Here is a 24,922-nt window from a genome sequence, read left to right as displayed (position 1 = left end):
GTTCATTCTGACACTCAATGAGAAACTCACCAATTATTTGTCCAACCTCATTAATATGCAGACAGACATCTGTTATTTAGGAGTACAGCAGAGGCATTTTCTTGGGAGGAGGTGCACTTATGTACGTGCCCCTTGTTTCTCCGGCTGCTGCAGGGTGGCTGCTTGGGAATCACCCCACCCGCCTGAATCTGGATGGAGCCTCCTCTGTCTCTGACCCTTACCCCCAGTCATGAGGAGAGGGAGTCGGGGACTGTCTAGAGATGGAGAGAGACCTGGTAACCCAGAAGGGGAAGGCAGGAGAGAGGCTGCACCATATAAAGGAAACGCCTTTGTTAGCAGATAGGGAATGGGAGGATACTGCATAAGAACTGAACCCCTTTCCTGGGGAATGGAGTGTAGAGTAGGTGGGAAGAGTTCTACTCGGTTTGCCTGCCAGGGTCCTGGTGTGTTGTCCCAACAATTCCCCCACCTGCCAAAGGAACCTCAGGGACATAACTCCTTACCCCCACTTCCCTGGACCTGCAGGACCAGTCTGAGCGGATCTGGGGTGGGTGTCACTTTGGCAACATGGGGTCCTCACCGAGAGACAAGACTTCAGAAAAGGTAATGGAGTTCAGAAAAATGAGAACTAGATGATCTCAGCCTTTGGAGTCACTAAAGCTCCATTCCTCAGGATAGGTGTGGAAACAAGATACAGTGACATCCCCCTTCCTGTCCTTTGACCTTCCTACAGCCTCTGAAATCCCCAGCACAAGGAACCCCCTCCAAGAAGCCTTTCCTGATTCCTTCAGGCCCAGTTCAGAAGCACTCAAGCCTGGCTAAATCGTAAAGATAAAAGATTGACATGAGCTCAGCCCCCTTTAAAGAGTCAGCTTTTCTACATCCTTTCTCTTTTCCGATTCTTCAACAACACGATGAGGTAGATATGGTGATCATCTGCCTTTTCCAAGTGTGAAAAAAAGGTTTAGACAGGTGCCGGCCCTCAACAAAGTCTCCCCGAGGAGGAAGCAGCAGCATGGGGATTCAGACCCTCCAAATTCTGCTTAAATCTGACGCTCTTTTTATGACTGACTTTTCTTGGAAGGCTGGCTTCCCAAGGGGATGACCCTCTGTCAACTGAAGCATCTTAGGGATAAGACCAAGTCTGGGGTCCCCACTCCCACCCTTTCCTTCCTCCTCCTCCCTCCTGGGCAGGCTGATTTTGGAGGTTAAGAAACAGTGAAAGCATCAGAGCCTGATTATTTGTTTATTTCATTAAATGATTAACGAGGCTACATTGTTTCCCGAACGGGTGTCTAATTTGTGGGGAAACAGCTGCAGAAGAGGAAGCTGGGTCTTACTCTGGCATCTGGGGTGGGGGTGGAGGTAAGGGTCCCCTCCCACCTGACTGCAGTGGCCTTTGAGGATCTAAAAACAGCTCCATTCTCTTCCTCCCACCCATTGGGCTCCTCAGCCCAGAGGCACAGCCCCCTCCATGGAAAGAAAACGTCTGGCAACTCAGATCTGCAGAGGGGACCAAAATATGTTGCCGGTGGTATTGGAAATGTATTAAACTTTGGGGGTTCCTCCAGCTGATTTATCTTCCTAATTATGTTTGCTTTAGGCGGATATTGAAATGCGCTTGCATTCCCAGAGCGCGGCAGGAGAGGGAGGTTGGGAAAAGATGGGGGGGACAGGGGGTGCAGACACGCTGCACTTTGGCGGCTACAGGCCTGCGTCTGCTTTGTACAAAAGTCCAAGGTGGAGAAGAGAAGCCATGGCCAAAAATTCCAAATACATGGTAAGGCAGGTCCCTGAAGGGGAAGGGTCAGTCCTTCCAGACCATAATGAGAGCCACTTAGCTGAGACCCAGTCCTCTCAAACACCCTCAGGGTCTTTTAGGAGGGTCTGGGGTTAACCCTTAACCAGGTCTGTTTGAGAGGATGGGATGCCCAGTGCCCTCGACGCTGTCCCAGAATCCTTAAGACTGGCTGAGATGTACTAGGACAGGGTCCTGTAGGAGAAGGGAGGGAAAGGGGTGGCTGATAAGCCAGGAGTGAATGGGATTTCCTTTCCTCTCAAGACTGTCCCTGGCACAAGGAGAGAAGAAGCAATTTTAAAAGACACATCTTAGAGCTGAGTCCTTCAGCCTGCATCAGTTCATCCGGACACCCATTCATGCAACAGCCACATCCAGTCACTTCATTCTCTGCTTGAAATCCCTGGTAGTGGGCTTGCCTCCTCACATCCTCAGCAGTCCTGTGGGCCCTTGTAAGGGCCTCAGTGTACCTTCCCAGCCTTGTTTTCTGGTCCTCCCTGCCATGGCAATCCCAACCATGTCAAGCTCTTTATCATCGCCCCATGTTTGTATATGCCATACCCTCTCCCCAGAGTGCCTTTCCTACACCTTCCCTGCCTGGTAAATTCCTCTTCAACCCTCAGGACCTGAATCAGAGGACTGGCTCCTGAGGCTGTAAGGAGCTCCCGCAGTCAAGGCACTGTCACAGCTAGGGTACTTCTCTTTCCCACTGGGCTGCAGAGCACAGAGACTGGTCCTGTCAGAATCCCAAGCCAGTGCCTGGCACACAGTTGGTGCTCAGTACATATTTGCCAAATGAATGAGAGAAGGATGGACTGCGAATCAGGGTCATCCCAGCAGATGGAAGGGTAAGGTCTGGCTCCCCCAGAGTATGTCTGGAAGAACTGGCTGGAACAAGGGGAGGGCCAGTGATGGTTCCTTGGGGAGACTGTTACTGAAAAGAGGCCAGTGGGACCAAAGCCAGGGAATGAATACAGGACAATGTGAAACCAGACTCCTGAGAAAACAGACCAGCACTGTCTCTCCTGACAAAAAGAGCTCCAGTTGGCCCCTTCACCGGCTTTCCTTCTCTTGGGGGTTGCAGGGGTGTGACCCTAAACTCAGAGCTGATACTCCCTCCAAAATCAGGGAGCTCAGGATGGAAAGAGGGTGAGAGCCTCTGAGGAGACCCCAGAGTCAAACTACTGTCCCTTTGGGAAACTTCCCTCCACAAGGGGTCAGCTTCTATGATGTGGAGGCTTTCAATGCCCTCCGTACCACCACCACTGCCAGGGTAGCAGCAGATTCCAGGCTAGGGGTGGAGATGGTGAGCAAGGGGCCTGGACCACTTAAGCTGGACCCCTCCCACACTAGCAGGGCCCCTGCTGGGCTGAGTAATTAATTGCACATCAGTCTACTTTAAAACCCCCTAATGGCCTTAGGATTGTCTGGCTCATTAATTGAGATGAATATCCCAAGGTATCTCACTCCCCCACCTCTGGCTCCTAAAAGGACACTCTGATTCCCATGGCTTTTTCCTCTGCTCCATCTGTGAGCACAGACTTCCTGAAACCTAACTTGCCCTCCTGCTGCCTGAGACTGGTAGATTGTTTTTTAGAAAGCAACAAAACTAAAAACCACAGCCGTTTTTCATGGACATGGGCTTTATTTGGAGACTGTCAGGGAAAGGCGGGTGGGAGCTAGGACTGGTGGGTAGATGGGGGGAGGGGCTTCCAAACTCGTTTTTTATTTAGTGCACAGTTGCCTGGAGGTTAGGATGAGTGAGAACAGCTGTAGAAGTGAAAGGAGAGGAAAAGGCAAGGTCACAGAATGGACACTTTCCTTAGGGAAGGAAGCCAGGGCCAAAGTATGGGGACTGAGGATGGAGAGGGAAAGCACCCTTCATATACTGAAACTCAATTAAGGTCACTGCTGGATGCCAGCACCCCCAATCCCCCTTCTCTATCCCAGCCCCCTGCCCAGACACCTGCCCTGCCATCTCCTTCAACTGTGCATGGAGAGGAGGTGGGTACAGATATGGGGGATGCTGGCGTCCTTCTGTCTCCAGCTCCCCTGCCCAGGAGACTTGCTCACTCCGCCTGCCCTGACGTCCCAGCCGGAGTTGAGAGGTCAAGAAGCCCGGGTGCAGGCAGGAGGACAGTTGTTCCCTTCCAACCCTCCTCACATTGTGCCCCACTCTGACCCCTCACATGAGATTGCAGCTCTTGGCTCGGTCCTTGTGTATTTCACCCTCATTCCCGTTGCCCCGGTCCGGCCGTCCTCCCAGCTGGGTGGATCGCTGCAGTCCCCGGCGTGAGTCAGTGCGGCGCAGCTGCCTATGGCCACGGCCAAGGGAGGCCACTGTGGCCACGTGGAAGACGTCCCTGACACTGCGCTCAGAGGACCGGGAGGAGCACTCCACGTAGGACACAGCCCCCACCTGCTTGGCCAGCACAGTGCCCTGGAAGGATGGAGTTGATGGAGGAAGTTATGGGGCTTTGGCCTGGAGCTCAGCAAGGGGCAGTGAGGCTGAGGGCTGGGGAGGGTCAAGATACCAGTTCAGAGGTGAGAAGCCAGGGCAAGGGGTAAACCAGGTAGGGTGTTTTCAAATCACAGATTGAGAGAGGGAGGAGTGAGAGGTGTAGGCTGGGACTAGGTCAGAGGTCAAGGGTCCCACCTGCTCATGTGTAACAGGGATAAGCCTCTGCTTGGACAGCTCCCTCAGTGTGGCCAGGTCAGTCCGCATGTCCAGTTTACAGCCAACCAGCACAACCTTGGCATTGGGGCAAAACTCCTGAGTCTCACCTTGCCACTATTTAGGGGAAGAAAACAGATTATGGAGGTTTTGAAGGAGGCATGGGGTGAACTCTTGCTCCACGCCAGGACAACACCCTTCCTCACATCATGCAGAAACCATGCATCCCTCTGGAGCAAGGAGGTGGCAGTGTGGGCTTGGTTGAAAGCAGGAGGGGGTATGGGATGAGACAGCTAGGGTGGGGCTGTAGTGTTGGCCAGAGGCTCTGCTTCTACCTTTGTGGCCATGAAAGGTCTGCTAGCCTGGAACCTTCCCATTTTTACCCTTTCCCAAATTTGTTCCTGGGAACAGACCAATCTGCTTTCCCCTCCCCCACCTGGGAACTGGGGCTGCCTTTGCTAACTTAGGTCCATTCACCACGGGCTTTTCTCATGGAAATAGAGGCCTGGAGAGGAGACCACAGGGCTTTCCTGAGCTCCAGGAGCAGGGCTCCCATCCCCTCCATCTGGGGATCCCACACCCAGGGAGATGGGGAGTGTGGATAAGGAATCTCATCAGTACTTCTCTCTGTTCTCCATTTCCACCTCCCCCAGAAGCTGCATCCAGCTCTGAGGACTGATTTCCAGCAAGTGAGGGTGGAGGGATGGGGAAGAATGAGAGCTTCGCACACTCTCCAGCTGATGGCTATGCCTCAGCTCTCACTCCTTCCTTCCTGGCCCATGTGTTAGACCATGGTTCCTGGTCCGCCTCAGTCTAGCAGTCCTGCTTCCCCAGGCTCCCACCTTCTTGAGGACACTGTCCAGTGTTTCTGGCCGACTAATGTCGAAGCAGATGAGCACAGCATCTGAATCAGGATAGGCCAGTGGCCGGACGTTATCATAGTAAGAAGAACCTGAGGGGACAGACAAGGGTCCTGAATGGGTGGGAGGCCTGGAAGTAAATGGGAGACCTTAGCAATCCTGGTCAAGGCATGCTAGGAGCAGAGAATGGAAAAAAGCTGTTATTAATACTCCTCAAGAAGTCTGTGTTTCTCTGACAAGAGGAGTGAGTAGGCAGAGAAAGGGGTTAGATGGGAGAATACAACTCTCCACTTCCCTAGGGTTTCTCTAAAAGTAATCATTATTAATCTTTTCTAAGTCTTTGAGAAGTTCATGAAATCTCTTGACATTCTCACAAAATTTTTGCAATTTCTGGGCTTTGACAGACACCTTCCAAAGCCCTCTAGGGTGGCCAAGTAAAAATAAAACCCTCCTCCTTTTGGGGGGGGGAGGGGCAGGGGAGCACTCTCCCACCCTCTTGGGACTTGATCTAAAATGTCTATATTTAAGCCTAGAGAAGCAGTTCCCTACCTCCCAAAGAAATTATAAATGTCTTTCCTAAACCCAGTCCCATCTCCGAAGAAACACCTTCCAGATGGAAGCCATTCCTTCCCAACTTTCCCACGGAGGCAGAGTCCAGCTGATACTGGGCTTTCTTCTTCAGGACAAGGTTTCTGAGTCTCCACCAGGTCTGCCTCAGTTTTCCTGGCTTTAAGCGTTGGATTGATTTTCTTTTCTCCTAGAATTGGATGGGTGGGCTGGGCTGACCTGGAGCCTAAGAGAGGGGTGAAAGTGGAGGCCTTGGAAGTCAGGGTGACCCCGAGGGACTTGGCTACCTGAAGTGTCCCACATGTTGAGCTCAATGCGGCGCTTGTCGATCTCAAAGCTCGCGGTGTAGTTCTCAAACACGGTGGGGACATAACTCTGCAGACACGGATGGGTCAGGATGAGATCCTCTAGCCCTCACCCAGAAATATGTCCTCCCCACTCCCACACCCCGTTCAGCCCAGTCCCTGGACACAAGTTGGTCTGGTGTTGAGCAAAGGGGAGGTCTCAGGAGCGGCTGCCTCAGCCGAATCTCCCCTAGGCTCCCAGACCTCCTCCTAGTCCTTTTAGCCCCTTGTTCTTCCCCTCTACAATGCCCAGGACCCCCAACATTCCCCCAGCGCCCCCTCAGGGATCCTCTGGTTCTCCCAAACCCCATTCATCTCACCCTGCTCCCCAATTCCTCCCACTCCAATTCTCTGCAGTCCTTCCAGAGCCCCCAACGTTTTCCTCGGTCCTTCGAGCCCCTTTCTCGCTCCTGACACCCCATTTCCGTCCGTCCCTCGGCCCCGGTCACCAACCCCCGCAGCCTCAGCACCCCCCTCCCAAGACGCTGGTCCCTCACCCCGGGGTAGGCGTCCTTGGCGAACACCTGCAGCAGCGCCGTCTTGCCGCACTCCGCGTCCCCCACCACCACGATCTTGCAGCGGCCGCTCTGTCCCTCCATAGTCCCGGCTACGCGCCGGCCCCACGCGTAGCCCCCCTTCCCGGCCCCGCTGCCGCCTCCCGCGCCGCTGCAGCTGTAGCCGCTCGGGCCGGCGACACCGGCATCTCGCGGGCCCGCGCCGATCCCCCGCCCGGGACCGCGGCCCCCCCGGCCCGCCCCCAGCCCGCCGGCCGCGCCCCCGGCCCCGCCTTCCACCCGCGCCGCCAGGGGGCGGGGCCCAGAGGAGCCGGGCGGAGCCCGGGGAAACAGAGAGTTCCATCGCGCTGGTGTGACCTAAGGGGGCCCTTGCCGAGTAGAGGCAGGCCGAGCCCAGCTAATTCGACTGATTTGACCTCCTTGGGGATGGGGTCAGGGCGGAGTTTGGCGAAGTTCTCAGAGGTAGGTGGGAGCGGCACACACGCTAGGCTCGGGCCTTCTGCGTGCCCACGCGTGCACGCCGGTGTGCTAGTGCGGACACGCGCGGGGGGGCAGCCATCCACTTTCTGAACGGGAGGGGGCGCGAGATGGCAGGGGAAGGAGGAGTCTTTTTGGTTCGAGCTCCTTCCACTTCACGTCCCGGCAGGGAGTCTTGGGAATACAAGCATTTGGACTCCAAGACACCCACTCGGACAGTGGTGACATCATGGCTTTCCGTCCCCATGGCAACGGACACCCTAGTCGGGGTCTGCAGTGACTTAATGGCGGGCCTGGACTAGCAGGGAAGCTTGGACTGAGTTTTTCCAGCCAGTTGCAGAATGGAAAGTTTTGGGGAGCTGCGCCCTCTGCCGGATGCTTCGGGGAGAAGGAGATGGGAGGAAGAAGAGGAAGATAGAACTGCCCAGAGTGACAGCCCTGCTAGAGCCAGAGACAAGTTCTGAAGTCATTTCAGGCTTGATACAGAGTTTAACAGTAATCGAACCACTGTTTTGCATTTGCATGGCATCTTCTACCTTTTAAAAGTGCTTCTTTAAAGCGAGGTTACTGTATTTAATTTTATCTTTACTCTGTAACAATAACCAGTTCATCCTCACCATTCTACAGAAGGGAAAACTGAGACACAGCATTAACAAACGAAGTAAGATGAAAAATTTTAAAGTCTCGGTCTACCAGCTCCAAGTTTGCCACTGCAAGACTACACGGAATGGGTCACCTATGAGTACAGTCAGAGCCTGAGCAACAGCTTGTTTGGGTTCCGGTCCACCGGGGCCTAGCTCTCCAAATGTGATGTAAACTCAGGTTTTGCAATTGCCCTTCACATTGCCTTTTAACATATTTTTTAGCTTGCATAAAGTTTATTAGGAATAAGTAAGTTAAATCACAGTGTGCGTGACCCCAAGAAGACCTCGCGCGGGTCTGCCCCCCGACGTCCCTGGCTCCACTTTTCGCGCTTCCGCAGCACCCGCACGTTGGCCCTGGCCCTTTAAGCCCGCGCGCGAGACCCCGCCCCCGGCCGGTTCCCCGCCCCTCCCGCTGGAAGTCCGCGGCCTCCGCTCAGCCTGACGTGCGCCCCGCCCTCCCCAGCTGTGCGCCCTCTGTCCAGCTGTGCGCGCACGTCCGGAGTCCCAGCCATGTCTGCCGAGAGAGAGGGAGCTGAGGCGGCCACCGTGGTGGCGGCAGCCGAAGTAGGGGCCGGAGAAGACGCCTCTTCGCAGCCCCCGAATGCCGAGCCAGCTGGCAACACCCAGCCACCCGCGGCCTCCGAGGGGGCCGCCGCCGTGTCGCCGCCGCCACTGCGCTACCTGGTGCTCACAGGCTTCGGTGGCTACGACAAGGTGAAGCTGCAGAGTCGCCCGGCCGCGCCCCCGGCCCCAGGGCCCGGCCAGCTGACGCTGCGCGTCCGTGCCTGCGGGCTTAACTTCGCCGACCTTATGGCCCGGCAGGGGCTGTACGACCGGCTGCCACCATTGCCCCTAACTCCGGGTATGGAGGGCGCAGGGGTCGTGATCGCGGTGGGCGAGGGAGTCAACGACCGCAAGGTGAGCGGGCCAGGGCAGGGCAGGGCAGGGAGAGGTTGCGCAGGCCACAGGGCAGTGGGACACGAGGGAAGGTGCCGGGGGTGTGGCAGGGCGGGGAAAGCTGGCGAGGACCCAGGTAGTAGGGCGTGGAAGGCGAAGGAAAAAGGGCCTGTGTTCTGAGGTTTCTGGATAACTGGATTTATAGTGGGCGATGAAGGTGGACATGGAGTTATCGCCGCTTCCCCAACCATTCTTAATTGTCGCCGCAGCCCAGAAGCGGTAGTCGTGATCATGGCCGGGTGGGGTGGGGTAGGGGGGACAATAAGGGCGCCCATGCGCATGCGCACAGTGTCTTCTCCGACACCCCCTCCCCCGTGAAACCACACCTGTACCCCTGCCCACAAAACACTCCTCGGGTAATAGTGGTCTGACACTCTGGCGATTAGCGCCTCTTTCCCCGAAGGAGCTTGAGGATCTGTGTTAGGGCTGGGCGGGGAAGCCTGGCTCTGGCTGATCCCTGGTCACATGCAGACCCGTGGTCTGTGGGGGTGTGAGACGGCCCCTCCCAGAGCACAGCCGGAGAGGAGGCACGCCCATCATGGAGGAGAGGGAGACTGCCCCCCCACCCCAGCCGCCATCGGCCCTACAGTGCCAGTCTGATCTTGACTGGGGGGAGAGCGGGCGCACTTAGGTCTTTGGATCTTTGTCTTGGGCTGTCCCCTGTGACTACAGTATCTCCTCCTCCAGTGACTCAGCCAGCGGGCCACGACCCGGGGCTGCCTTTGGGAACGTTCGGGTGGAACCTCCCTCAGCTTTCCTCACGGAGGGACCCTCGCCTCAGAAACCCCAGCGGTGCCCATTTAGACTGGGGTGGGAGGTGTGGCACCGGGAGCAGGTTGGCCCAGCTCTGCTAGTCTGTTTCTCCTTTTCGTTTATCATTAATCTTGGCGGCAGTCTGGGACACCAGAAAGTTCCAAATGACCAACTTTTTGAGAGACCCAGAATGAACGCTTTTGTATAGGGGTTTCTCTTCAAATCAGGCCCCTGTAAGAGAGGCCCCTCAGCTGTATCCTTCCTCTTGTCAGTCCTGCCAGTCCCAGACCCCAGAGCTGGAATGCTTGGATTTATTGTACATGCAAACATCTCCTCAAGGGCCTCTCCTTGGATTCAGCTCTGGCCCCACCCTTTCCACTGACTTCTAAATAATCCCACTCTTGAGAAGGTACTAAGAGGAATTTTTTGTTTTATTTTTGGTGGGGAGAGTGGTAGTTCATTATACCCGTGAAGGCCACCCACCTAACCCTTCCCCACACTTTCCACTTTGTAACTAGAGGATATCCTGTCCAGGGCAAGAATCTGATGTAAGAGGCTGGATTCTGTGAGGAGAGCCTGCCCTCCCTTCCCCACCAGTGTCTGGGCGGGGGAGGGGTCATGGACCTGCCCCGAGATGGGCTGAGGGGTGGGCATTAGCCTGGGTAAGTGAGCTTGGTCTGGGCCAAATCTGGGACTGGTCATGACCCAGACTGATCATTGCGCTTTCCCAGCATTCCTGGATTACTTCCAAGTCCACTAGTCCTGAGTCCTAGCGTGGATGCTTCCATTTCCCAGACCTGATGTTGGCCAGTGCTCGTGGGGAAAGATCCCAACCTGCCCATTGTCCTCTTCCTCAGTAGAGGGTGAGGGCTTGAGGACATGAGAAAGGGTGTATGTGGGAGTTACATCCTCCATCATAGACCCCAATCTCAGTAACATACAGAATTCCCATCACTCCTGTCAGGGACCAAGACAGACTGGGATTGTCCCAGAACAGCACCCACACCTCCCTCTCCAGGATCTTCAGAGCATGAGAGGCCTTCCTTTCTCCTGAGACTGCCCCTTTTCCCTGACTTCCCCTTGACCTCAGTTACTAAACTGGAGGAAAAGGTTCTGTTTCTTTGCCCTTTTCCTCCTGCAAGGAGGCTCTTGTGCAGGTGGCTGAGAGTGGGAGGAAAATGCCTTTTCCTGATGGGTGGGGTTGTGTGGTTCTCCTTGTCCATAACCTCCCCCACCTCTGGGTGAAGGTGTTTCCTGGGCTCCCAAACACTTCTCTTGAGGTGACCCCTCCTGTCCTAACTGCTCCGAGACCTCACCTGTGCTTCAGCCTGGTCCTCACCACGCACTGTCCTATCCCGTCAGTTACTGCATTGGTGACTGCCCCTCCTTGCAACTGTTAACTGCCATTCTTGTTAACATTGTTGTTACTTAACACTACTAAGTGCTTCCTGTGAGCCAGACATTGGGCTGAAAATCACTGATTTTTTTTTTTTTTTGCCTCCTAATGTGCATAACAGATAGGAAAACTGAGGCTCAAAAAAGTTTAGTGGTTTTTATTTGCCCAAGTCACACTGTCAGTAAACAATGGAGCCCCTTTTTTTTCACCAAAACAGTTTGATCTCTTCATCAGTACTTCATGCTGCCCTAACTGCAGGCTTCTTGCATTCCGGGATCTTACACAATAGTGAAGTGTAAACCCATACAGTGGAGATAAGGGTTGTATCTACCTCAAAAAGCTGGAGTAGGATTAATTGAGAGCCTGTGTATGTAAAGCACTTAGAATAGGGTAAGCACCCAGTGAAGGTAAAGCTGTTACTGTTTCTGGAGATATATCATTACCCTGATTCCTGCTGCGGCTTCTACTGCCCCTTCATTGCCAGAAGAGGGACTTGTATATAGTGAGAGGTCATGAGTCACTGTGGGGATGAATTAATGAGTGACTGAACCATGCTCTTCTTCCATTCTCCAAGGTAGGGGACCGGGTGATGGTATTGATCAGGTCTGGCATGTGGCAGGAGGAGGTGACTGTGCCCTCGGCCCAGACTTACCCGATGCCTGAGGCCATGACCTTTGAGGAAGCCGCTGCCTTGCTGGTGAATTATATCACAGCCTACATGGTCCTCTTTGATTTCGGCAATCTACGGCCTGGCCACAGCGTCTTGGTACACATGGCTGCAGGTGACAGGCCCTCTCCTTTTATCCCCCATCTTTACCCCACCCAGATTTCCTTCTAGGCCCCTTCTCTGCCGCCTGTCTGGATTGTTGTCATGGTAACACTTTGGCCTATGGCGCCCAGAGGCCTCTGCAGTGTTGTTGCCTTGGTAACATTCAGGCACGAGGTCCAGCCTGGTGTGCTGTCCATAGCAATATGCCCTCACCCAGCAACCCCTCCCTGCCAGCCAACCTCCTCCCAATTCTTAATCATGGAAGTTGGACCTGAGATGAGGGGAGAACACCTCAAAATGAGCCCAGGCTAAATCAAGGTGGTGGGCTGGGTCCTTGTGAGGCAAGAATGGAGATTGGTGGCAGGGAGGCTCCATAGCTCCTCCTCAGAAAAGTGTCTTGCTGCAGGGGGTGTGGGTATGGCCGCCGTGCAGCTGTGCCGTACAGTGGAGAATGTGACAGTGTTTGGGACAGCGTCGGCCAGCAAGCATGAGGTGCTGAAGGAGAACGGGGTCACATACCCCATCGACTACCACACAGCTGACTATGTGGATGAGATCAAGAAGGTCTCCCCCAAAGGTGGGGTCAGAGTATGGAAAGGGGGAGAGTGGCACTGGACAGGGAGGGGGTCTCCAGACTTGTGGATCCTAATGCTGTTCCTGGGTCTCCCTACTCTGTGACAGGAGTGGACATTGTCATGGACCCACTAGGTGGGTCAGATACTGCCAAGGGCTACAACCTCCTCAAACCCATGGGCAAAGTGGTCACCTATGGTGAGTTGGTGGGCCGGGGATGGAGGAGAGGGGAATTAGGGGTGGCAGGGTGGGCTGAGAGGTGGGAATGCAGAGGCCTGGGGACTGGGCACTCTGTAGAGAGCATCAGGGTTAGGATGGCCCGAATACTGCGTCAGATTGCCACCTCCCAAGTGCAGATACTATCATTCTCTTTCACTGCATTTCATGCAAGCCTTAGTAAATTCTTCTTTCTGTGCTCCTGTTTGGGGATTATTCCTGTTGAAAAATCAACCAGTTTGCCTTCCTTTGTCTTGCCTTCCTGGGCAAGCGGCATTTTCATTCACACACAAAATAAACAAAGATTAGAGCAATTTTTGAGTCTGCTGGAGTCCATTTGGGCCTGGTGGCCAGCAGGTGGTGAATTATCCTGTCAGTCTGTGGACAATTGTAAGGGGTCCATGGCGGGGCAGACAAGCATGCATCCAGACACGCAGGGGTTGCCTGGCATCTGGATTCTCATCCCTCAGGAATGGCCAACCTGCTGACAGGCCCCAAGCGGAACCTGATGGCCATGGCGCGCACATGGTGGAATCAGTTCAGCGTGACAGCTCTGCAGCTGCTGCCAGCCAACCGAGCTGTGTGCGGCTACCACCTGGGCTATCTGGAGGGCGAGGTGGAGCTGGTCAGTGGGGTGGTGACCCGTCTCCTGGCTCTGTACAACCAGGGCCACATCAAACCCCACATTGACTCCGTGTGGCCCTTCGAGAAGGTGAGTGTGATGGCTCTTCAGGGAGGGCCTATGTAGGACCTGTGACAGATGCCTGGGCTTCCAGGGCTAGGATTCCTGGGAAGGGGAGGGCTGACTCCTTTAGGCTGCTCTCTGGAGGGACCAGATGGCGGCACTGGGAGCAGTCTTGTCTTCCTCTCTAGGTGGTGGATGCCATGAGGCAGATGCAAGAGAAGAGGAATGTGGGCAAAGTCCTCCTGGTGCCTGGGCCAGAGAAGGAGAACTAGGGCTGGAGCTGGAGACCCTTGGGACCCAGGAAGAGAGTCACTGGGAAGCTATGCTCTGTTGGCTACCAGACTCTTTTGCATTTTATCTCCTATGGTAATGCTCTGCCCTCTCTCCCCTGAAGGCTTCCAGTCCGTGGTGACCTCTCCCCTGCCCTGTTCTTTCTCTTCAGTCAGGGCTGCCCTCTCCCCGCTTCCTGCCCTCCAAGAAAGGTTGGGAAGTGACCACTTGGATGTCTGGGCCTTGCCAAGGGGACAGGGAGGGTCAGAGGGAGGCCGCAGCTTCCTGCCCCCACCCTTTCCCTGGGCCTGCTCTGCTGCTTTTGTGCCAAGATTAGCCAATCCCTTTCTGTCCCATTCTATGTGCTTCCACCTCTGCCTCATCTCCCCTCCTGCCCCTGCCCCACAGCTCCCCAAAGAATTGAAATGTCAGCTCAGGATTTGGGGCGAATCTGTGTGAATCCAGCATGTCCTAGTCTCGCCCTAGTGTCCCTTCAGCCCTGGGCCAACCAGCGCCCACCCCTGAACTCTGTTTCCTCGTTGCATGGCCTTGTCCTCTTGTCCCCAACTTTTTAAGCACAAATGGGTTTCTTCCATCTCCTGGTTTTCTGCCACTCTTATTAACCAAGGTTGCCTCTTAAAAACAAGGGCGGGAATCAGACCTGCTCCCCTAGGTCACAACTCTGTGGGAGGGACACAGAGCCCCCCTTCACTGAGTTCTCTGGATTTGTTCTCGGTGCCTTAGCAAGGAAAACCTGTGCTTGTGTATGTGGGGGGCCCTGTCTCACACCTCCTTCTCCACCCCTGCACTCCCCAGTGCCTTCCTCGTTCTGGCAGAGCTGGGGTTTGCTGTTCCCCAGTCCCACAACACTGCCAAAAATCTGTGTGTGCCAGTGGGTGGGGCCGGGCCCTAGCCTTCTGGGATCTGTGCCCTGTCCTGTCTCTGGGGCTGTCATTTCTCTGGGTGGTTAGGGAGAAAGGTGGGTAAGCTTTCTCAGCCTTGCAGATAAGTGTGGCATTTACCAGCCAGAGCTGTGAGAGGCAGTGCCATCTGTTTCTTGTTCTGGACCAAAGTAAAAATCAAAGCACACTCCCTGTGTCATCAGGAGAGGTTCAAGGCCTTCTCAGAGCAGGGAGCCAGCTTTTCAAACTCAGCCCCTAACTTTGTTTACATGGGTGGGGAGATGGAACAGGGGAGCAGGGGAAGTGGTTAGGACCTGGGCCACTGGAACCAAAGTGGGGACTTCTGGGTAGGGGGGTAACTCCCTCCCCTCTCTGACCTGGGATCAAGGAGAGTTATTGCACGAGCCTTTGCCAACGGAGGTGGGGGGAGGGGCTCAGCCTCATCATCATTGTCTAAATGAGGCCTAAACATGTGAAGTGTGATTTCTGCTTTTGTGTACCCCACTCCATTACCGAAGCTGCCTTTGTGTTTGTGTCAATAAAAAGCCAAACCCTGGGTCCTGGGCCTCTGAGCATAGAGGGAAAAGTGAGCATGTGGGCAGCCAGTACTGATAGTGGAAGCTTAGGGTTTCATCCCTCCCGGAAGCCTCCTTCCAGGCCCAAATTGAATTTCATGAAAACAAAATGACAAAGATCACAGCAGGTGGGCGCTTTTACAGTTCTCAGGTAGCATTTCGCAGCTCACAATCCCTGCAATCCCTGCCCGCTGCTGACCAGCATTCTCTCCCTGCAGTGCATCCAGCCCCAGCCCAGTTTGAGAAACGGCCGCAGGGTGGGTGGGAGAAGAAGGGCAGCTTCCTAGCCCGACTCAGCAGTGAAGACTGCCAGGCCCCGCTGCCCCTGGGGCACAACTGTCAGGGCCTCCACCTCCCCGCCCCCTTGGGTAGGCTTCTGGAAGTGTATTTCCAGGATGTCATTTAGCTCTGGGCCATCCAGGACGTCAGGAATGTTGAGCACCAGCACTGAGTGGGGCTCTGGGCAGGACCTGATCTGGAAAAGGAGCCCGGAGTCAGGGAAAGGCTCATGAGAGTCAGGCTGGGGACAAAGTGTGGGCCATGGAGCACCCACTGAGAGGGGGCAGGAGGCCTAAAGAGGCTGATCGTGGGTTGGTCAGTGGGTTTAGGGGCTCTGATCCTCCCTTGGGCAAGCTTCTGGCAGGCAGGCAGATCGCCTGGCCCTCATTCCCCACCTTCCCCCTTACCTCGGCCTTCTGGATCTCACCCTTCAGGTAGGGAGAGACCATCAGAGGGAACTGTTGTCCACCCAGTGGCACCATGAACTGACCAATCCGACACAGGTGCTGGGCCACTGTGGGGCCAGGGAGGGGTGGACCTTTAGCCAAGGGTTCTCCTCTCCCATAACCTGATGCCTGTGCCCCAGTCCCGCCAGCAGCACCCTTACCTCCATCCTCAGCGAAGCCCAGCATGATGCCCCCTTGGTGCAGTTCCCGAACCTCCACGTCACCACCCCCATTCCTGGTCTTGCCAAAGAAGATCTCCAGCTTGTCCAGCAGTTCCTCCTCACTCAGCCCGAGCCCCGCAGGAAGCCCACTGACCAGCACCCTCCGGCTGCTCATATGGCTAGACACCTAGGAGGAGATGAGAAGGAGTGGTCCCAGGCCAGGCCCTGCCCACTCCCCGGTGCGCAGGCGCACAGCGCCCCCTGCCCACCCCAGGACCCCGCCATTCTATCACCTGAATGGTGGTCACCATGGGCAGCTCCAAGGGCTGGACCTGCACCTGCAGGCGGCACTCTTCTACCTTAATCTGATGCTCCTTGTGTTGTAGCACCTGTGCAGCCACTGGGTTGGGGGGGCGGGGTCAGTCCTGGGCACCCCCAGCCTCCCTCCCAAGGCTTCCCTGAGAGCTCACCCTTGGGGTCTTCAAAGGTAACCAGAGCAGAGCCTCCAGGTAGAGGGTAGCTGATCCGCACTTTGAAAACCAAAGACTTGGGCACATCTTTGTCCTGCTGAGTGTGTCCTTGGAACACCAGAGGGATCTCAGGCACTGGGAATGGGACCTGGAGGTGGTAGGGGGAGGCTGACTCAGCCTTCAAAGCATTGAGAGTTCCCCACTCCCTCCCAGGAGGAAAGTGTCCCCAGTTCCATGTGATTGATGTTGAGTGCCAGGGTAAACGTATTTATTGAAAGAGCTGGAGAAATGAGTGGCTAAACGCAGGTCAAGCCTGTAGCTGGCACTTTAAACACAAGACTTTAGTTTTTCCTCACATGAGAGGTAGGTAGCTCCACTTTACAGATGAGAAAACAGGTTCAGAGAGTTCAAGTAACATACTCAAGGTGACCCAGCAAGGAAGCGGCAGCGCCAGGGGTGCAACTAAAAACTACCCCGCTCTTTCTACCAGGTCACACCCTCTCTCCCAGCTTACCTTGCCTTGTGGGGAGTCCCCCAGCTCCCTTTTCAGCTGCTGCAGCTCCTGCAGCCTCATCTTTAGTCTGGTCTGCTCCTCCTGAAGGGTGTGGAGGGCCTGTTGGAGCAGATGAGAATGACCAGATGCCCACCTGCCTTTGCAGAGAATGAACAAGCCCAGAGGAAGGGGGACCATAATCTGGATTCTCCAGGAGCAGAGCTGATACTCAGCCCAAGACCAACCCAGCCCCTTTACCCTGCCCTGGGCGGGTCCTGGGCCACTTCACTCATGACTGGGTTGGCCTCAACTCAGTCACGCTCTGAAAGGCCTTTGCAGCAGCCATGGCTGGGCTGTTACTGGAGACCCAGAGTTTAACAAACACTGACCTCCAGCTACAATATCTGGGCACTGAAACAGGGCAGTGGAACACAAGGGTCCAGCCCTCAAGCCTGTACAAAACAGTACCCAAGACAGTGCACAATCACCCTGCTGATAGGACAGCAGGTATTTGGAGGAGGGACAGTCCCAAAGGGTAACAAACCTGGAGAGGCCTCTAGGAGGAGTGGGAGCTTAGAGTTGCAAAACGTCATAATACTACTAGCTAACATTTATTAAGTACTTAGTATATGCCAGGCACTGGGCTAAGCCCTTTACATGGATTATATCACTCAATTCTCGAAACAATCCTGTGAGATTAATACCCTCTTACCCTTATTTTACAGATGAAGAAACCAAAGTTCAGAGAGGTTAAGTAACTTGCCTGAGGTCATTTGGCCCTAGGCAGACTCCAGCGTGCTAATTTGTGCTGTACAGTGAAGAAATCTAGCCCAGAGTAGGGGAGTCATTTACCCCACATCTCCTAGCTTGTCCTTTGACTGCCACCCTTTCCACTGTACCAAGCAGCTTTCCAGGCTGGGTGTGATTTGGAGCAGGTCCAGAGAGAAGTGACAATGTGAGCAGGGGAATGACACCAGGGGTACAAATCAATGCACCTTTGTTTATGGGTTGGAGCAGACATTAGCTGGCAGAGTTTCACCCCGTGGTTGGGAAGCCTGATAAATAAGGTCAGCTCAGAGAAGTGTGAGCTTACTGGGGAAGATGGGATTCTGCCCTGGTCATCTCTGTAGTCCCAGTGTCCCCAGTCCCTGGCACAAAACAGGCATTCAGTAAATGTGTGTTGAATGAATGGGAGCATGTTACAGCGGGGATTGAAGAAATTCAGTGTGAATTTACTCTATTTTAAGCAGAGGAAAACTAGGGCTTGACTGAATAATGCTGGTTTATCAGTAGTGAGAAAGGTACCTAGTTCTTTATCTTTCTGTAAACAAAGAGTTACAAACTCAGTGCCTTTAAGGGCCAGTAAGATGATATCAATGAGTCAAGAGAGCTGGTATGGTACAATAGGGAGAAGTGGGGACTCTGAAAAACTGGAGAGAGCATGTGCCCACTTAAATGTCAACTTCTTCTCAGCCCTAACCAATTTTTTTCACATCGGAATGTGGTTCCAGTATCCTGTCTTCCCATATTAAGGGAAATCGGAAATCTGAATTTTTATTTGAAAAAGATGGCTCAATTTAAAAAATATCTGAAAAATGAAATATACTATTGGCTAGTCAGTCCTCAGGCCACCCTCTGTTTACTTTTGCTTTAAGGCTTGATCTAATTACACATAATTGCCTGAAAAATCTAGTAATTGGTGATGTTATTAATAAATAGATTAATAATAATAAATAAATAAAAGCTTAATACATAGGGTTTTTTAAAGAACCATTTAAAAACAGGGGAATTTAGATTTGGTAGCAGTAGGAACTGAGGAACTGGCGAAGCTTTCTGTAAGGGGGAGTGTGTGATGGACATCCATCAATCATCAGAGATCAATCAAGAGATCAATAATCATGAGATCAGTGATGGCAGGATGAACTGGAGCAACAGAAACTGTAGAGTGGGGAAAACAAACCAAGAATTTGATGTTCTAATTCCCACAGGCTTGGCAGGAGCCGACCTGGGCCATGGGCAGTGGGCATGAGCTGATCAGCACCTATCATGAGGAAAAGCCTTCAGCCTCTGGATTATTAAAGAGACAGAGGGGACAAACTGGGGAGATGATACTAAGGTTGTAGACCTGAGTGTTCAAGAGTTTTATGATGCCACTGAGGCAGCAGGCAAGGGAGGAGAGCTGGTGGTTTGTAGTCACATGACGTCACAGAGGTGGATTGTAGTCACTTACATGACTCCAGCTATACATGCTACTTATTTACATAACATGATAACATGGTCTCTAAATGCAAACCAATGATCATTTGGTGCTTTAACTGGGGGAAAAAATGTGATGTATTTTACACTGAGCTCATTGAAAGACTGTAAATTCTGGACACTTTAGTGGTAAGTTAATGATTTAAGGTTGACTTTGACTACATGCATTCTTCTGCCTTCTTGTCAAGTTTAGAACCTAACCACTGCATGAGATAAAATCTCATGCTATGTATGTTCACCACAGCAGTATCAGGAGGCCATTTAGCATAACCGTTAAGAGTACAAACTCTGAGGCCAAACCCCCAGGGCTAATACCCAGTACCTCTTACTACTGCGAGCCAATGGCACATTATTTAATTCTGTGTCTTGGGTTTCCTCTTCTGTAAAATGGACAAATAGCACTTTGTACACACACACACACACTCACATATATATAATTTGGAACACTGGTGTCTGGCATGTAATGAATGCTATGTTAAATGTCTTCTATTTTAATAACCCCCATTTTATAGATGAGGAAGCTGAGTTTTGTCAAGGTTAAGTAAGTCAAAACCAAAGTAAGTCAAACCCAAGGCCACTGAAGACACACACGGTCATGGACAGGACTTGGTGGGTAGGACTCTGGGTCAGAGCAGCATGTGGTAAGAGCTCAGGAGGACGGCAGAGCTCTTTGGGGACTGAGCCTTAAAAATGTACTCTGAGGATACCTAGTTATGGCTCATGAGAGACAAAATAATGCAGAGAAGGAAAAGAAGGCATGGTCAAAGATAAGCAGGGCCAGGGCCAAGACTGGGTACTGTCAGAGACACAGGAGGAGGACTGAAACAGATGCAAGGAAAGGAGGGCAACAAGAAGTCCGCTGGCTCTCTTGCTCATTCATTCATTCATTCATTCATGCATTCATCTGCCCAGCATCTAACAACTGCCAGACTTTGTTCAAAGCTCTGGGGATATAGAGGTGAACAAAACAGACAAATTTTCCTTATGGCATTTACATTCTAGGGAATGAGTCAGACAATAAACAGTATAAATAAGTAAAATCTACAGTATGTTCATGGTAAGAGTTATAGACAAAAACAAAGCCGGGAAGGGAAGCCAGAGAATGTTGGAATACAGTTTTACATGGAATGATCAGAATAGGCCTCCCTGAGATGATATTTGATCATATACTTGTAGGAGGTAAAGGAGCAAGCCTTGTGTTCATACGGGGAAAGTTCTATGCAGCGGAAATAGCAAGTGCAAAGGCCCTTAGGTGGGAGTTTGTCAGGTGTATTTGAGGCATAAATAGTAAGGAGGCCCATGTGGCTGGAGCACAGAGAGAGGGGAGAATGGTTGGAAATGAAGTCACAGATGAGAAGGGGTTGGGTCATGCAGGGCCTTTTACACTAAGGGAGGTGGGAAGCCACAGGCAGGCGTAAATGTTAGGATTTAATCCTTTAAATGTAAAGGATTACTTGGCTGCTGTGTGAAGAGACTGGTGTGGGGAAAGGGCACAAGCAAGAAGACCACTGAGGAGACCATTAGAGTGGCCAGGTGAGCGACGTGGCAGCAGTGAAGGTGGAGAGCAGCAGTGGAGTCTAGGTGGACTGAAGTTGCTGATGGATCAGAATTAGAGTGTGGAAGAAATACCCTATGACCCAGTGACTCTGCTTCTGGGAGTTTACCTCAAGGAAAATAAACAACTAACTTGAAAAGATCTATGCATACCTCTGTTCACTGCAGCACTATTTACAATAGCAAAGATATGGAAGCAATTCAAATGCCCATCGATAGATGAATGGATTAAAGATGATGTGGTACATATATTACTCAGCTGTAAAAAGAAGGAAAACTTGCCATTTGTGACCACGAGTGGATCTAGAGGGTATCGTGCTAAGTGAAATAAGCCAGTCCAAGAAAGACAAATACCATATGATTTCACTAATATGTGGAATCTAAAAAACAAAATAAACAAACAGAAGAGAAATAGACTCATAATTATTGACAACAGACTGTTGTTGACTATAGGGAGAAGACCAGGGGGATGGGTGAAATAGATGAGGGGGATAAAGAGGTACAAATGGCAAATTGTGAAATAAAGTAGTTATAGGAATGGAAGTACAACATATAGAGTATAAACAATAATATTGTAATATCTTGATATGGTGATGGGGGGAACCACACTGTGGCAAGCATCTAGTAATGTATATAATTAGAGTCACTACGTTTTACATGTGAAACCAAGATAACATTGTATACCAACTTTATCCCAATTCTAAAAAAGGGGGGAAAAAAATCAATAAAAATACATATCACTGAAGAAAGAAAGAAATAGGGTGTGGAAGAGAGAGGAGTCTGGGATGACTAAGCTTTTTGGCCTGAGCAGATGGAGGGAATGAGAGCCATTGGCTGAGATGGGGAAGACTGAGATTTAGAGCAAAAAATTAGGGGTTTATTTTGAATATGTTAGGTATGGAATGCCTGTCTGACCACCCCGTATAGATGCAGAGTAGCAGCTACCTTTACCAACCTAGCATTCAGGGAAGAGGTCCCAGCTGGGAACATCAGCTGGGGAATTACCCAGGCAGAGGCGGTAGTCACACAACTAAATGAGATCACAAAAGGTCACAAAACTAAGTGAGATCAACAAGGGAGTGGGTGTAGACAGAGAGAGGCCCAAGGGCTGACTTCACTAGAAGAGGGAAAGACAGAAACACCAGCCAAGGAGAACGCAGAGGAGGGGGGAGGGAGAGCAGGCTTGTGAAGAACAAAGTTCCAGGAGGAGGAGTAGGCGGCTGTGCCCAATGCTGCCAACAGGCTGGCTAAGATGGGGGAGAGAACATGACCACCGAGACTGAGCAACAAAAACACCAGTTCCACTTATCATAAGGAAATGGCCAGAAGTTCATGTACCAAGATTATTATCCTAGCTTTGTTTACAACAGAAAATAAAATCTACATGTCTAACGAGAGGAGTTAAATAAATATAAAATATTATGTAGCAATAAAGACATTACAGAACTTGTGACAACATGAGAAGGTGCTCACAAAAGCCAAAAGAAAAATATAAAACTGTATGGAAAACACAATCCCTATTCATCTAAAGAGTTTTAATTCATAAGGATACTTATTAATGCATAAAAATGCATTTAAAAAGTCTGGGAAGATAGACATCAAAATGTTATTAATTGAGGTTGTTTCTCAATAATGAGTTTAGTGTGATGAAAGAAAATGGTTTCCTGAACCCACCCACCTTCCTTGCTTTTTAATATGTAAAGACCCTTTAAGGGAGCAGTTTAAGCGAAGAGGTAGGAGTGAAGTGGGATGAATCAAGATAATCCTGGGAAACTGGGGTTCTGAAAAGCTTGGCAATAATATTAACAATAACAAACATGTATTGTGTGCTTGGTCTGTGCCAAGTGGTGTCCTCTTTTTACTGTATTAATTTGTGGATTATCCGGGTTAATGATTGCAGGTATGTATTCTTGTGAGGAAGTGCTACTTACTATTATTCCCTTCTTATAGATAAGGAAATGGAGCTTAGCCTGTAAACTTTAGAGAGGCTAATAAATTGCCCAGGAGGAACCAGGATTTGGAACCAGAGAGGCTGGCCCGGGAGCCTGTGGTCTTTCTTACCACACCTGAGGGCAAATGGAAAATGTCCAAGTGAGAGATCTGTGTATTTGTAACAGCTGGGGTAGTATTAGGGAGGGAAGACCGAAGAAACTGGAGAGCGGATGTGTTTCATTCATTAAACAGCTGTAACTGAGTGCCTACTGTGTGCCAGGCACAGCGCTAGGCACTAGGGATAAACGGTGGGCAGGCAGGCTAGAGGGGGATCAGTCCTCACAGAGTGTAGTCCAGCGTAAGGAGGGGTGTTCACAGGTCAGCATGGGGGGAAGGTTAGCTCAGAGAAGGTACATGCTTCCTCTGACCCTGAAGAGAGCTCAAGGTTCAGATGAGATAGAAGTAAAAGAAAGGGAAGATCTCAGGAGATGAGGGTATGAGCAATTCTTAAACTTTTAGACTTGTCATTAGGGCAATTCTTAAAACCTTTTTGTTAACAGAACCCTTTGAGTATCTGATGAAAACTAAGGATTCTCTCTCCAGAAAAATACACATTAACACAAGAAATTCTCATTTATGATGTGGTTATAGAATTGTCTGAGGCAATAGGTTAGGGGGCCGATGTCACAGGCGAGAGGTTTGCGCCCGCTGTGCTTCCCCCAGATCCACAGCAGGTCTGAGAGGGGCGCTGAGAGCAGGCTTGGCCCGCGGCTCCGGAGATGCCTGCAGAGCCCCAGCCGAGAGGAGTGCCCCTTTGCCCCACTCCCCACACTCTCCTTCCTCACCGCATCACGGGTCACTGACATGGGTCCGGGTTCGGGTGGCAGGAGCAGAAACTTCAGAGCTACGAACAAGGCGGCGGGGTGCACTGTGCACCCGGACTGAACTCTCGCTTGTACCTTACGGGGGGCTTTAGTTCCCCCAGCAAGTCCTGAATACACTTCAGACGGGATTCTGCAGGAAGCTCTTTACTTCCACTTTCATTTCAGTGAAAAGCCCGCCCTTTGGTGCTCACACGCCCCCAGATGGTTTCCCCACCCCTGGGAGGAGCCCTCCCAGTCCCTGACGTGTGCTCCGCCCCGCTATGCCGCCTCGGAAGCTACCCTACCAACTGCAAACTGGATGCTGGCCCCAACCAACCATTCATTCCCAGCTTATCAAACCCAGCACAAGCCCACTGGTAGAATTTTGTCTGCTTTGTTGGTGGATATTTCCCGAGACCCTAGAAAGATGTGGGCACATGCAGACATTAACTGAATGAGAAATGCAACCAGGACAGATAAAGTAACCCCCATCAGGTTCACAAAACTACGAGAATGGCCAGCATTTGTTGAAAGCTGTGTTATATGTCCACTACTGGTTCTGCTTTGTGAATTAACTTGGATCTTCAAAACTCGTAAATTGGTCCTTTTGTCCTCATTCTGCAGATTAGATTCTAACTTCTGAGGTACAAGACATACTGCTACAAAATAAGGGATGTATCCAACCTGGTTGGAACATTACTTCAATTTAGACCTTGAGGGATAATGTAAAAATTTGCATTTTTAGTTAGGAGGGTTTAAAGTCAGTCCATTTGTGACTCTGAGAAGGCAGGCTCCTTAACAGGCATCCATCCTGGCAAGAGATCCCAACACTTGAGGGTTTAAGTACACAGAACACTGCGTATGTTTCCTGATTTCATCTAGTCCAGGGTTTTTCCACTAAGAGTAGTTTACCACCCAAGCCTGTCTCCGGTGCAAGTGTGCAAAGTCCAAAGCTTGGCAAATACACGTTTACATTACATTGTTCCATCACCAGCGGGAAGGCCTATTTTACCAGTAAGACAGGGTCAGTTTAAGTATCCAATGAAAGGCAAATACCAGGTCAAAATGCTTCACAGCTGTGCTCAAGCCCCTTGATTCACATCCTTCCTTGACAGTCTGCTAGTCAGGCCACCTGGGGACATACCCCTGGTCTCACTACGAATGGCTGCTCTGGGGGTCAGGCCTTCCTCATTGGCCCCTGACCCTATCACCTTATGGAGTTCTCTAGTGTTCCTCACAGCAGCTCCAGTATCATGGGACAACGGGCTGGAAATCAACCTACTAAGTCGTGCAGAAACTCTAGCACTTTGTGGTCTAACCAACCACCAGCGCTAAGGCTTGAGAACCTCAGGTTCGTGGCTCTCAATCCAAAGCAGCTGGTGCCACCCAAAGGGCCTGTGATTGTCATAATGGGGGTAGCTTGGGTTCTTTAGGTAAAGGGTCGAAGCCAGGGATGCTCAACAGTTCTGCACCTAAAAATGTTAAGAGCCCCT

At 51.8% G+C, this 24,922-nt stretch overlaps 3 protein-coding genes across 10 annotated transcripts; 1 reads left to right on the top strand and 2 right to left on the bottom strand.

The window, feature by feature from the left end:
• Positions 1-1,300: 1,300 nt before the first annotated feature.
• On the bottom strand, positions 1,301-6,985 carry RND2 (Rho family GTPase 2). Of its 4 annotated transcripts, none has more exons than XM_036882868.2 (7): positions 6,741-6,985; positions 6,187-6,274; positions 5,939-6,089; positions 5,315-5,424; positions 4,455-4,589; positions 3,988-4,238; positions 1,301-1,993 (listed from the first exon to the last, which is right to left on the bottom strand). In XM_036882868.2, the coding sequence occupies exons 2-7, from the start codon at positions 6,268-6,270 to the stop codon at positions 1,981-1,983; spliced, it is 744 nt and encodes a 247-aa protein (XP_036738763.1). In that variant the 5' UTR covers positions 6,271-6,274; positions 6,741-6,985; the 3' UTR covers positions 1,301-1,980. The 4 variants fall into 4 exon arrangements, with proteins under 4 accessions (XP_036738763.1, XP_036738761.1, XP_036738765.1 ...); XM_036882866.2 differs by lacking the exon at positions 1,301-1,993 and adding an exon at positions 3,422-3,568; XM_036882870.2 differs by lacking the exons at positions 1,301-1,993; positions 5,939-6,089 and adding an exon at positions 3,422-3,568.
• Positions 6,986-8,308: 1,323 nt separating this feature from the next.
• VAT1 (vesicle amine transport 1) lies at positions 8,309-14,958 on the top strand. The gene is made up of 6 exons (XM_036882871.2): positions 8,309-8,797; positions 11,560-11,767; positions 12,161-12,331; positions 12,436-12,525; positions 13,014-13,255; positions 13,417-14,958. The coding sequence occupies exons 1-6, from the start codon at positions 8,390-8,392 to the stop codon at positions 13,498-13,500; spliced, it is 1,203 nt and encodes a 400-aa protein (XP_036738766.2). The 5' UTR covers positions 8,309-8,389; the 3' UTR covers positions 13,501-14,958.
• Positions 12,843-23,627, bottom strand: IFI35 (interferon induced protein 35). Of its 5 annotated transcripts, none has more exons than XM_036882877.2 (7): positions 23,412-23,627; positions 16,846-16,944; positions 16,332-16,479; positions 16,155-16,261; positions 15,862-16,048; positions 15,682-15,768; positions 12,843-15,450 (listed from the first exon to the last, which is right to left on the bottom strand). In XM_036882877.2, exons 1-7 carry the CDS (start codon positions 23,430-23,432, stop codon positions 15,401-15,403), a joined length of 699 nt encoding a protein of 232 aa, XP_036738772.2. In that variant the 5' UTR covers positions 23,433-23,627; the 3' UTR covers positions 12,843-15,400. The 5 variants fall into 5 exon arrangements, with proteins under 5 accessions (XP_036738772.2, XP_036738770.2, XP_036738771.2 ...); XM_036882875.2 differs by having other exon boundaries at positions 12,843-15,445; XM_036882876.2 differs by having other exon boundaries at positions 12,843-15,445; positions 15,662-15,768; positions 23,412-23,626.
• Between the last annotated feature and the right edge of the window lie 1,295 nt (positions 23,628-24,922).

This window comes from Manis pentadactyla, chromosome 4 (assembly GCF_030020395.1).
Source record: "Manis pentadactyla isolate mManPen7 chromosome 4, mManPen7.hap1, whole genome shotgun sequence".
Taxonomy (NCBI): Eukaryota; Metazoa; Chordata; class Mammalia; order Pholidota; family Manidae; genus Manis; species Manis pentadactyla.
The sequence above is the reverse complement of the archived record's forward strand: the minus strand, read 5'-3'. Positions and strand labels throughout refer to the sequence as shown.

What these genes read in the sequence shown, in the direction of transcription:
- RND2 (XM_036882866.2), bottom strand. Translation starts at nt 6,270, where the DNA reads ATGTCCCCACCGTGTTTGAGAACTACACCGCGAGCTTTGAGATCGACA. An exon ending in GAATGGCTTCCATCTGGAAG is followed by an intron (nt 5,425 to 5,938) that starts GTGTTTCTTCGG and finishes CTGTCCCCTCAG; the next exon opens with GTTCTTCTTACTATGATAAC. An exon ending in TCCCTGTTACACATGAGCAG is followed by an intron (nt 4,239 to 4,454) that starts GTGGGACCCTTG and finishes CCATCCTTCCAG; the next exon opens with GGCACTGTGCTGGCCAAGCA.
- VAT1 (XM_036882871.2), top strand. Translation starts at nt 8,390, where the DNA reads ATGTCTGCCGAGAGAGAGGGAGCTGAGGCGGCCACCGTGGTGGCGGCA. An exon ending in CAAGAAGGTCTCCCCCAAAG is followed by an intron (nt 12,332 to 12,435) that starts GTGGGGTCAGAG and finishes ACTCTGTGACAG; the next exon opens with GAGTGGACATTGTCATGGAC. An exon ending in CCGTGTGGCCCTTCGAGAAG is followed by an intron (nt 13,256 to 13,416) that starts GTGAGTGTGATG and finishes CTTCCTCTCTAG; the next exon opens with GTGGTGGATGCCATGAGGCA.
- IFI35 (XM_036882872.2), bottom strand. Translation starts at nt 23,432, where the DNA reads ATGTCAGTGACCCGTGATGCG. An exon ending in TGTCAGTGACCCGTGATGCG is followed by an intron (nt 16,945 to 23,411) that starts GTGAGGAAGGAG and finishes CTGCTCCAACAG; the next exon opens with GCCCTCCACACCCTTCAGGA. An exon ending in GGGACTCCCCACAAGGCAAG is followed by an intron (nt 16,480 to 16,845) that starts GTAAGCTGGGAG and finishes TACCACCTCCAG; the next exon opens with GTCCCATTCCCAGTGCCTGA.